Consider the following 12,240-nt stretch of genomic DNA (forward strand, 5'->3'; position numbering starts at 1 on the left):
AGGGAAATACAAATCAAAACCACAATGAGATACCACCTCACACCAGTGAGAAAGGGGAAAATTAACAAGGCAGGAAACCACAAATGTTGGAGAGGATGCGGAGAAAAGGGAACCCTCTTACACTGTTGGTGGGAATGTGAACTGGTGCAGCCACTCTGGAAAACTGTGTGGAGGTTCCTCAAAGAGTTAAAAATAGGCCTGTCCTACAACCCAGCAATTACACTGTTGGGGATTTACCCCAAAGATACAGATGCAATGAAACGCCGGGACACCTGCACCCCGATGTTTCTAGCAGCAATGGCCACAATAGCCAAACTGTGGAAGGAGCCTGGGTTTCCATCGAAAGATGAATGGATAAAGAAGCTGTGGTCTATGTATACAATGGAATATTCCTCAGCCATTAGAAACGACAAATACCCACCATTTGCTTCAACGTGGATAGAACTGGAGGGTACTATGCTGAGTGAAGTAAGTCAATCGGAGAAGGACAAACATTATATGGTCTCATTCATTTGGGGAATATAAAAAATAATGAAAGGGAATCAAGGGGAAAGGAGAGAAAATGAGTGGGAAATATCAGAGAGGGAGACAGAACATAAAGACTCCTAACTCTGGGAAACGAACTAGGGGTGGTAGAAGGGGAGTAGGGTGGGGGTGAGGGTGAATGAGTGACGGGCACTGAGGGGGGCACTTGACGGGATGAGCACTGGTGTTATTCTGTATGTTGGTAAATTGAACACCAATAAAAAATAAATTTATAAAAAAAAAATCATGACCTCAAAAAATTTTTTACATTAGTATTTTAATATATTGCAATGATTATTCTTTTTAATGCTCAAAATGCCATATTGGCCCAAGAGAATGTCGTTCAAGTTGGATCTTATGTTCTTTTGACATGACCTCAAGCAGTTTTTAATAATTTTCTTGCTTTCAGGAATGACATGTCCTGGGCTCTATTTTGCTTATCTCCTGCATGAATGTAAAGCTGTGCCAAATACAGAGGCCATTTGCAAAAAAGGCTTGGTTCCTTCTAGTGGAAAACAGCATTTTAGGGATTAAAATTTGTGATGGATTTTTAGTAGATATAAAACTATAAAATAAGTAATTTCTTTCAAAAGAGACTAAATCAGTGACATCTGGGTGGCTCAGTGGTTGAGCATCCACCTTTGGCTCAGGTTGTGATCCTAGGCTTCCTGGGTCCCCTTAGGGAGCCCTTATCCCTCTCCCTCTGCCAATGTCTCCGCCTCTCTCTCTCTGTCTTTCATGAATAAAGTCTTAATAAGAGAGAGAAAGATAGAGAAAGAGAGAGAGAGAGAGAGAGACTAAATCAAATAAACAAAACAAAAATTTTAAAAAACTAAATCATGAGTTCATCCTGATAATTTTGATTTAAATTAAGGATGATAGGATTTTACTTTTTATTTCATAATTGTATGTTTTCTTTTATGATGAAAATCTTGGTTCCTGTTACAACTGGCATAATTATTAGCTTTCTCTTCCTGTACATGTATGTATATGCAGTAGTTTCAAGCCAGCAATATAATTATTAACACCAACAACAAGAACAAAATACAGCTGAAAGTTTCATAATGGGGTTTTGTGGTCCCTAAAATATATACCAATGGAAATACACTACCAAGTATTTTGATTTAAAAACACGTTTACATCTCTTCTCTGGGGAATTATACCGTAAAGTTATTTTTCCATTTTTACACACTAATTTCTTTTTATCATTTTTATTTTTATTCATGTACATTTACATGGTTTTTAAGTCTAATTCATAGGGATGCCTGGGTGGCTCAGTAGTTAAGCATCTACCTTTGGCCCAGGGCGTGATCCTGGAGTCCTAGAACCAAGTCCCACATGGGGCTCCCTGTATGGGGCCTGCTTCTCTCTCTGCCCATGTCTCTGCCTCTCATGAATAAATAAATACAATCTTTAAAATCAATCATCAAAGTCATAAACCAATTATATTCAGAGAAGAGCTTTCATCCCTACCCTTTCTCCCTATTCTCTTCCTCTATAAATTGTCATTTTTTCTTAATTTTTCATTTATCTTTCCATTCTCTTTTTGAAAATATTAGTAAATACATGTATCTTTTCTGTTCTCACCCCCTTTCTTATAAGTACTGTTCTGCACCTTGCTTATTTTCGGGATAATAATATATCTTGGGGACCACTCCATGGTTGTGCGTGTATCTAGTTCCTCCTGGTCCCTTTTCCATAGCTGCCAAGTCCTCCGTTATGGGAATTGTTGTTGGCAGAATCCTAAAGATGTGCCTCTCCCAAGATTCCCACCCCTCTGGCATCAGACACTAATGTAGATACTAGGGTGGAGAGAATTTGAAGAAGTAATTAAAATCCCAATTCAATTAAGCTAAAAATACAGATTATCTCTATGCATCTAACCCAATCAGGTGAAACCAGTAAAAGCAGAGTTTTTTATGGCTGGTGGCAGAAGAGGGAGGTCAGAGACATTGAGGAGGATGGAAGGGATTCAAGGAATAAGTAGCCTTCCTGCTGGCATCCAGGGGGGAAAGGAGACAGCTCTGCTGTGAACTGCTGATAGAGAGAAAGGTCGGTCTCTAGAAGCTTAGTGCGATCCCCAGCCAAAAGCCATGAAGGAGACAGGGACTTCAGTCCTACTGCTGCAAGGAAATAAATTCCACCAACAATTAGTGAGCTTGGAAGAGGACCCTGAGCCTCGGATGAAGATTGCAGCAGCAGCCAACACCTTCCCTTCAAGCTTGTGAGACATGAGCAGAGAGTCTCACTACCCAGAGCCCTGACTCTTGACCCAGGGAAACTACTGGATTAATTATGTGCATTGTCTCAAACCATGGAGTTTGCAGTAATTTGTTACAGCATAAATAGAAAACGGAAGGAAGGAAGGAAGGAAGGAAGGAAGGAAGGAAGGAAGGAAGGAAGGAAGGAAGGGAGGGAGGGAGGGAGGGAGGGAGGGGGGAGGATGGAGGAGTTCTTTGATGGCTTGGAAGGAAGGAAGGACCCTTCCCTGCCGTCAGCCCTTCCTTCTCCCTCCTTCCCTTCCTTCACCGAAAGAAAGAAAGAAAACTAACACAAGGTTGCCCACAGTTCTCTAGCCAATCTCCTGCTTCTGCATATTTGCATTGTTTATAATCTTCTGCCGTAACAAGCAATGCTTAGTGGATATGTCACTTCACTTCTTTGCTAATAACAGATCTTTGCACGTTCTATCCTAGAAGTGAGATGGCTGGGCAAAAGGTGAAAACATGTAATTTTTCTAAATATTGTCAAATTCCTCTTCAGAGTAGCTACTATACTTTATATTCCCACCAGCAACGTATGACAAGGCCAGTTTCCCCATGTCCTCACCAAGAGAATATGTTTTCAGACCCTGCCCATGCACTGAGCCAGAAATGCTATCTCTGCTGGTTTCCCTTATAATAAGTAGTGAAGTGCATTCCTCTTACAAGGAAGCTTTCACATCTACTCATAGGTTTAAAGGTCCTCCTCATTCCCCTCTCCATGAAGTGTCTGTTCATAATCTTATTCTGTTTCTGCCACATCCCTTTTATCTGTTGACGAGTTTTGGCTTCTACATCCCATGTTAGAGGCTTCCCTTAAATATCTGGTGATTCTTGAGGCCCATTTATATTTTTAAATGATGCACTGAAGGGAGGTGTGTGTACAGGAGTAGGCCACTCCAAGAATGTCCGGCAAGGTGTCACTAGCTGCAGAAGGGGACATCCAAATGGCAGCCCCTATGGTACTTTTATTGGGTTTTGGTCAGCTTCCCAGAGATGAATCTCCAAATTCTGGCCAACAGTACATAGCCAGGCTGCTAACAATCTGCAAGTGCAGTAGGATAGGGGGTGGAAGTCCTCACCCTTCAGAGTATGTAGACTTGCGTACAAACCTCAGATTTCTCACAAGGCACCTCATCTCCCTCTTATCTATATGTGGAAATACCCAAATTGGCAGCGTTTCCAGTTCACACGATCCAGAATGCATTTTCAAGTCTCCCACTATGGCAGAAGAGGTGGAGTCTCCTGACTATTTGTGTTGGAGGAGGAAGGTGGGAATCAACTCTTCATGCAGGTTCCCTATCAATCCTGTCTTGAGTCTCCCCTCCTCACTACCGCCATCAAAGGTAGCAGGCACCCCTAAATTCCCAACCTTTCCAGAATTCTGTCACACAGTCATCAGGTCTCCTCACAGCTTTCCCCTTGCAGACAAAAAGGGATGTCAGCAATCTCCATTCTGCTAAATGAGCAAGCATTTACCCACCAGCTTTCCAGCTTCCAAAATACAAAGATGAGGTGACAGCGCTCATCAGCTTTAGCCATCTTTCCCTTTGCCTTTATAGTTTTGTGACTTTCTCACTCCTTTACTCACAGGTCTGTACAGGATCACAAGAGGACATGTCCAAGCAGAAGACAATTGCTAACATTTCTTCATTTAGAAATCTTCCATCAGTTCCTTTCCTCCCCCTGGCATTCGGGGCATGTGAGGGGTCCTAGAACCATACTCCATCTTTCCTATTGTTTTCACATGGACTGTCCAGGTCTCTGCCATAAGTTCTGTGTGGTAGGTGTGAACTTTCATACTGCCTTTCAAAGCACTAACACCATCCTCAGCAGAGGCCATGCTCTTTTTCTTCCTCTGCTGAATTTCAAAATACTTCCTCTCCATAGTTTCCATTACTTCTTAAAATTCTGTCCATCCCATCTGTTCTGCCCCAGTAAGAGCTGCCTGTTCTTCTTTCTCCTCCTCCATCCAGTACCATGTCTCTTTCAATGGACTATGACAAATCTGCTTACTCATGACTTTACCTACTCAGTACTGGACCAGGACAGGTTGTGGCAAAGAAGCAGGTGGTGAGACAGAGCTGTTCTCTTCAAGTGCAAAGAAATGAGGTCATCTGCCTGCAGCTTCACTGACCAGGGGCAGACTGCCCCCCTTTCAGTCTTGCTCCTGACCTCCTGGAAACAGGCATGCTGGCCCCATCAACCACATCCAGAAAGCATCTGCATCTAAGATCCTGCAGAAGTCCCAAGGTCTGCTATTCACCAAGGTTTGGAGGATAGCAAGTCAACTCTGCCACACAGCATGGGGAGAGTGGAGCCTGTCCTTACTTCTCCAGCAAGGCTAGGCCTCATCTTCCAGGCTCCTACTCTACATGCATTCTACTCACTGTATTGCTCCAGAGAGATACCACAGTAGAAGTTAGAGCCAGGGTATGCTTTCAGGCCACCATTTTCCCACCACTGCTAAAGTTTCTAAATATTCGTTCAGACACACAGATATCACAGCAATTTCCTAGGAGGACCAAAGATTTTATATCCAAGCTTTGATGGTCTGAATGGTTTAGTTCTTTCCCGTTTCTGCAGTTGGAGTTAAGAGGGGTATTTGAGACAGGATGATCAGAGTGGCTCTCAGAAGAAGAGACCCTTAAACTGACCAGAAACCTGAATGACCTGAGGAAGCCAGCCATGAAAACACCTGGGAGGATGAGCATTACAGGTACAAGGAACAGTACTTGGGAAAGGCTCTGAAGTGAGTCTAGTAGGCTTACTGTGTTCAAAAAGCAATAAGAAAAACTATGTGGATGGAATGGAGTGAAAGTCAAGAGTCATAGAAGACAGGCTAAAAGTGGGCAGAAGCTAGGTGAAGTAAGGAAGAGGAGGCCATGGTAAAGAGGAAGCCTATCATTTCAACATGACAGGATGTTTTAGAAGAGTCTGAGTGGGGAAGAAACAAAAGCTGATCGACACTGTGTAAGAGATTCTCTAGTTGCTACATGGAGACCAAACTATGAGTCCAAGAAATGATGTAAAAACATCTGTTGAGAAAACTATATTATTTGTCCTGGTGAAAATAATGGTAGATACACAGAGTAGAGGCAGCAAAGCGAATGGAGAGAAGCCTTTACAAACAGACAAGAACAACTTCTGCTTCCATTTCTAATAGACTAATGGACAGGATACATGCTCCCATTTGAAACAACTGTAAAATATATCATCAAGACAGTATGGCACTGGCATAAAAACAGACACACAGATCAATGGAACAGCATAGAGAATCCAGAAACGGACCCTCAAAACTCTATGGTCAATTATTCTTCAACAAAGCAGGAGAGAATATCCAATAGGAAAAGACAGTCTCTTAAACACATGGTGTTAGGAAAATTGGACAGCCACATGTAAAAGAGCAGAACTGGACTGCTTTCTTACACCATATGCAAAAATAAACTCAAACTGAACAAAAGACCTAAATGGGAGACAGGAACCCTCAAAATCCTAAAGGAGAACACAGGCAACAACCTCTTTGAACTCAGCCACAGCAACTTCTTGCTAGACACATCTCCCAAGGCAAGGGAAACAAAAGTAAAAAATGAATTCTTGAGACTTCATCAGGGTAAAAAGCTTTTGCACACCAAAGGACACAGTGTAATATTGAAGTTTTTAAATTTCAATTTTAAAACTAAAAAACAACCTATGGAATGGGAAAAGATATTTGCAAATGTCTTATCAGATAATGGTCTAGTATCCAAAATCTATAAAGAACTTACCAAACTCAACACCCAGAAAGCAAACAATCCAATTAAGAAATGGGCAGAAGGCATGAACAGACGTTTCTCCAAAGAAGACCTACACATGGCCAACAGACACATGAAAAAATGCTCAACATCCCTCAGCATCAGGGAAATACAAATAAAAATGACATAGAGATACACCTCATACCTGTCAAATGGCTAAAATGAACAACTCAGAAAACAACAGATGTTGACAAGGATGTGGAGAAAGGGAACACTCTTATGCTGTTGGTGGAAATGTAAGCTGGTATAGCCAGTCTGGAAGACAATGTGGAGGTTCCTCAGAAAGTTAAAAATAGAGCTACCCTATGACCCAGCAATTTCTCTACTGGGCATTTACCCCAAAGTTATAGATGTAGTGATTCAAAGGTACACATGTACCCCAATGTTCATAGCAGCAACATCCACAAGAGCCAAACTATGGCAAGAGCCCAGATGTCCATCAACAGATGAATGGATAAAGAAAACATGGTGTCTATATACAATGGAATATTACTCAACCATCAAAAAAGAATGAAATCTTGCCATTTGCAACAATGTGGGTGGAACTAGAGGGCATTATGCTAAGTGAAATAAGTCAGAGACACAAATATCATATGATTTCACTTATATGTAGAATTTAAGAAACAAAACACATGAACATAGGGGAAGGGAAGGAAAAATGAAGTAAGAAGAAAACAGAGATGGAGACAAATCATCAGAGACTCTTAAATCTGGGAAACAAACTGAAGGTTGCTAGAGGGGAGGGTGGGAGAGGGGGGATGAATTAGCTGATGGGCACTACGGAGAGCACTTTAAGTAATGAGCACTGGGTGTTGTATGCAACTGATAAAACACTAAATTTTACCCCTGAAACTAATAACACACTATATGTTAACTAAATAGAATTTAAATAAAAAGCTAAAAAAACACAACTACAAAATACATGAAACATCAGTTTTCAAGACACTGGATATAAAACAAAGCTCGACAATGATCCCTAAGATGTGAAAAGAAAGAAGGCTCTGTAGGAGCTTCTATATACCCTTCACTTAGTTCTGATTAGCCTGTGACATAACGACATGCTAAAAGGCAAAAATCAAGGAAGAATCTAATAGAATCCCACAAATGCCTTCCAAGTAATGAATATGTTCAACTAAGATCACACGCTCATGAACTAATATTGGTATATGACAGTACCTATCTATAAGAAAAGACATTTTCAAAGATCAGATACACAAAATTAAGCTAGGAATCAGCACTGACATAGACATTTACAACTGATTTGATGAGGATGACACAAATTTTGACCCCTATTTAAGCAAAATGTTATCTCTCCCTCAGAAAAAAAAAATTCTGTTCTTCTCATTTTCAGACCTGTATTACCAAAAAAAAAAAAAAAAGTCCTCATTTATTAGTATATTTTTACTATGGTCATTTTAAAACTCTGTATGTTTGTTTTCTCTCTTTATAGAAGCACATTCATCAATAAAAAAATTGTGGAAATTTGTTTTTTTCTTGGTTACACATGTATAAACAGCCACATTTTGCCTCTTAACCCATAAATCCTAAAATATTCACTCTCTATTTACAGGAAAAAGTCTTCCAATCTGTAATCTAGATAATCTCAGCAATTCTAGGGTCTCCTCAGTATTCTTCAATAAGTAAAAAACTAGATCAAGAGACAGTCAACCATATACTCAAGGCTCCTCTGGGTTGTAATTTCACATGGACCAGACAGTCCAGATGTTAATCAAAAGCACCAGAGCATGAAGAGAATCTGTGGTGTGTCAGACAGCTTCTCCTTTTAGAGAAGGTAGGTGGAACCCACGGAGAGTGAAACCTTCCCAACCTACAACCAGTCCAGAAACTTCTCCCTGCTTCTTCCTCTACACTTCACTAGACTGTTCTGCTGGGCTTCTAGCTGCTCATTCCAGAATCTTACAAAAGTGAAAACTATGGCCAAACCACCAGTCAAGAATGCCTCCCAAATGCCTCCCAAAGAATGCAAACCAGAACTTTAATACCCTGCCTTGGACTGTCATCAGATCTAGGGACCTCTGGCTATTTCCCACTACCCTGCTTCAGCTCCAGAAGTCTTCTCCGGGTCCTCAGTACTTCTCAGCTGAGGTTTTATGTGGAAAATTAAACCCTTAGAAAAGTCTAGGGGAAAAAATTTCAATGTTAGGTACACAGAAGCCAAGAAATACTACTAATAAAACAGGTTCCAAACTGATGTTATTGATGAAATCATATCAGAGAAAATCATACCTTGCTTGGCAGCTGAGCAGCAACATCTCGTGGTTATGAATCAAAATATATAAAAGAACCAGGAAGGCTTTTGCTCTAATGGAAGTTGAGGGGCTGTCAAGTAAACGGATAATTGTAGAGACAAAATCCTGTAAGATATGAAAATATATTTTGAGAAAACATGAAATGAATAGAGCAGTCAACTATCAGGGTTAGTCGTGTATAATAACTACACAGGTAGCAAAAAAAATAATAATACCAGATACTGTCTTTGCATTCTTAATTTGTGCCAGACTCTATACTAAAATTTAGTATGTATTATCTCACTTAAACCTGAAAACTAGCTGTAACAAGTGGACAATATTATCTCACTTTTTTAAAAGATTTTATTCATCCATTTGAGAGAAAGAGCACATGAACGGGGGCAGGGGTGGGTATAGAGGGAGAAGGAGAAGCAGACTTCTTGCTGAGCAGGGAACCTGATGAAGAGCTTGATCCCAGAACCCCAGGATTACAACCTGAGCCGAAGGCAGATGTTTAATCAGCTGAGCCACACAGGAGCCCCAATATTATTACTATTTTGAAAAGTTAACCAATTCAAAAAGTTGGACTGAAATCAAGGTCAGTGGAACAACAAAGCCTGCTTCTTAACCACTCAACAACCTAACCCACTAACAACCTATTGTCACAATTAAAATGTGACAATAAATAACTGGAACTGGAAGTAACAACTGCATGTACACATGAACCTCTGCACAAACCTGTGTATTATACAGAAAACACGTCTCTAGTTTACACATCTAAGGTCTACTGATATAAGAATACTCAATATGACTTAAAAGAAAAACCTATATTTCTATAACGTTCTTTAACTAGAGGCATAATACAACACAGAGGAATGCATAATAAGATTAGCATTATGTTCCCTTCTAACAGACTGGACATTGTTTCAGGTGCCTATTGATATGCAAAAAGGAAATGCAACACATACACATACACACACAGAGTCAATGAATGTAAGCAGGCAGGAATAGACAACTGTATTGTTAGCAAGATAGCTACAGAGAGCAAGAGTAGAAGTTCTCAACAGTCCTTAAGAGAAGCAAGCACCGAAGAGTGACACAGTTATGTTCAAGGCAAATGTAAGCAGTTCAAATTTTTGGCCACGTCACAGTCCTTTTACACTGGGTGCTAAGTTGCCAAACAGGAAGAATTTACATCATCAGGCATATGCTTTTTATTAAGGATGGAGATATATCTATATACATCCATTTATGCAGGAGTCTCATCTAGTTCCTGGAACTAAATTATCAAGCTAATTCATCACCTGGATTTTAAAAAATGAATCAACACTACAGGATCTTTGAGTAATAGATCTGTTTCCACCTTTCCAGTACGTAGACAGTAGAAACCCATTTCTCCACAATCAATTCCCATTCTAATTTATACCCTGGACCCAAGGACCATGATGATTACAAATCTGTTTCCCACACTAACACCAACCACCACACATACAAAGATGTAATTACAAAACCACTCAAAGATCCGCTAGCCTTAGACTGAGAAACTTTTCTGATTACAGAAAACTAAAAAGTCATGATAACCGACTGCAATTCAAGATCTGGCAACTTTGTGTCACATAAAAGAACATTACCAGGACAATTGCAAAACCTGAATAAGGTCTGTAGAGTAATTACTAATGTTAAATAAATGTTAGCTTTTTAAACCCATGGCTTTTTTCGGGAATATTCAGTGAAGTAATTATAAGTAAAGGGGCATATAAAAAAAAAAAAAAGTAAAGGGGCATCAGGTCTGCAAACTCTTCTCAAATTGGACACACACACACCATAAAAGAAAGACACTATAAATCAACCATGGTAAAATGCAACATTTGCTAAATGTGAGTGAAGGGGTATATTGCAAGCCTTTCAACTGCATGTCCAACACTCAACTCAGAACCTACCCTATATATATATGATACTCACCCTCTGAGGATCATCAGTTTAAGACCAAACTTAAAAAACCTGAGCACCTTCCTCGACTCCTCCCTCCTCCCATGTCCAATTGATCCCCAATTACTGTGAAAGTAATATCCCACTAATGTTGCCTTATATTTAAAAGCACCATTATATTTTTCCCAGAATTACTATAACATGTTTTAGCTCACTTTGCTTTCTTCTATCTATCCCACAAGTCATAGCCACAGTGATCTTCTCCAACAGCAAAGAAGATTATGTTATTCACCTACCAAATATTCTCAGTAGTTGCTGCAACCCCTGAAATGAACCCTTATCATGACTTACAAGACCCTTCATGATCTGGCTATTTATTATCTTTCCAAAATCACTTATCATACCACCACTCCTCTATATAGCCCCCAACACTCACCCTGAAAAAATAAACCAAGAAAATAGAAAATACTGAACGCAGGAAAGAGATAAAGGGAATCATGTTCCAGATGATAGCTATAACCAAGTACAGAGAGAGCCTAACCATAATGGAGTTGGTCAGAAGACTCCAGCAGAGAACTCTTTTATGAGAAAAAAATGAACAGAATACCTGATGCATTGGAATACAATCTAAAAACAGACAGTAATGTAATTAAAGTCTGCTGAATTTTGAGCTAACCAAAATTGAGTCCAACAATACATAAAAAGTATTTTAAAAAGATCACCATCAAGTAGAGTTTATTGCAGAAATCCAAGACTGGTTCAATATTGACCAATGTAATTCAGCAGATTAAATAAAAAAAACACATGATCATATTAATAGATAATGAAAAAGCATTTGACAAAATCCAACATCCATTCATGATTAAAACCCACCAAAGGATAGAAGGGAACTTCCAACTATAAAAGACTATCTAGAGAAAAATTGCAGCTAACATCATACTATAGGGAAACATTTGATGCTTCCCCAGTAAGACTGGGAATTAAACAAGCATGTCCATTCCCAGGACTCATAATTCAGTATTTGACCGAAAGTCATTGCCATGGTTGAGGAAGAAAAATAAGAAAAAAATCATTCATACTGTAATAGAAGAAATATTCTCAGAGGTTATGATTATCTATGTAGAAAATCCTAAGGAAGCTACAAAAAGGCTTCTACATCTTACAAATAAGTTTAGCAAGATCTGGTGTATTTCTATACACCCACAAGGAACAATTTTAGAAAACAAATTTTTTTTTAAGTATCACTTTTCAATAACTCTAACAACAACAACAAAAGAAATACAGGTATAAACCTAATAAAATTTGTGGATAATCAGCAAACTGAAAACTATACAACAATTATAAAAGAAAAAACATTAAAGACATAAATAAATGGAGGCATTTCATGTTCATCTATTAAAAAACTCAAGATAGTTAATATGCCAATTTTCCCCTAAACTGACCTACAGATTTAATGCAATTCCAATCAAAAAAATCTCAGCA

The 12,240-nt window shown here is 39.3% G+C and overlaps 1 protein-coding gene across 4 annotated transcripts in view; it reads right to left on the reverse strand.

Moving 5' to 3' along the window:
* Window positions 1–12,240, reverse strand: part of ULK4 (unc-51 like kinase 4) — a 603,320-nt gene that overhangs the window by 404,618 nt on the left and 186,462 nt on the right. For all 4 annotated transcript variants that reach the window (XM_038570533.1, XM_038570534.1, XM_038570535.1 and 1 more), the window contains one exon: window positions 8,828–8,955. In XM_038570533.1, the coding sequence (XP_038426461.1) occupies window positions 8,828–8,955 (128 nt within the window). The remainder of the gene's footprint in view (window positions 1–8,827; window positions 8,956–12,240) is intronic.

This window comes from Canis lupus, chromosome 23 (genome assembly GCF_011100685.1).
Source record: "Canis lupus familiaris isolate Mischka breed German Shepherd chromosome 23, alternate assembly UU_Cfam_GSD_1.0, whole genome shotgun sequence".
Lineage (NCBI taxonomy): Eukaryota > Metazoa > Chordata > Mammalia > Carnivora > Canidae > Canis > Canis lupus.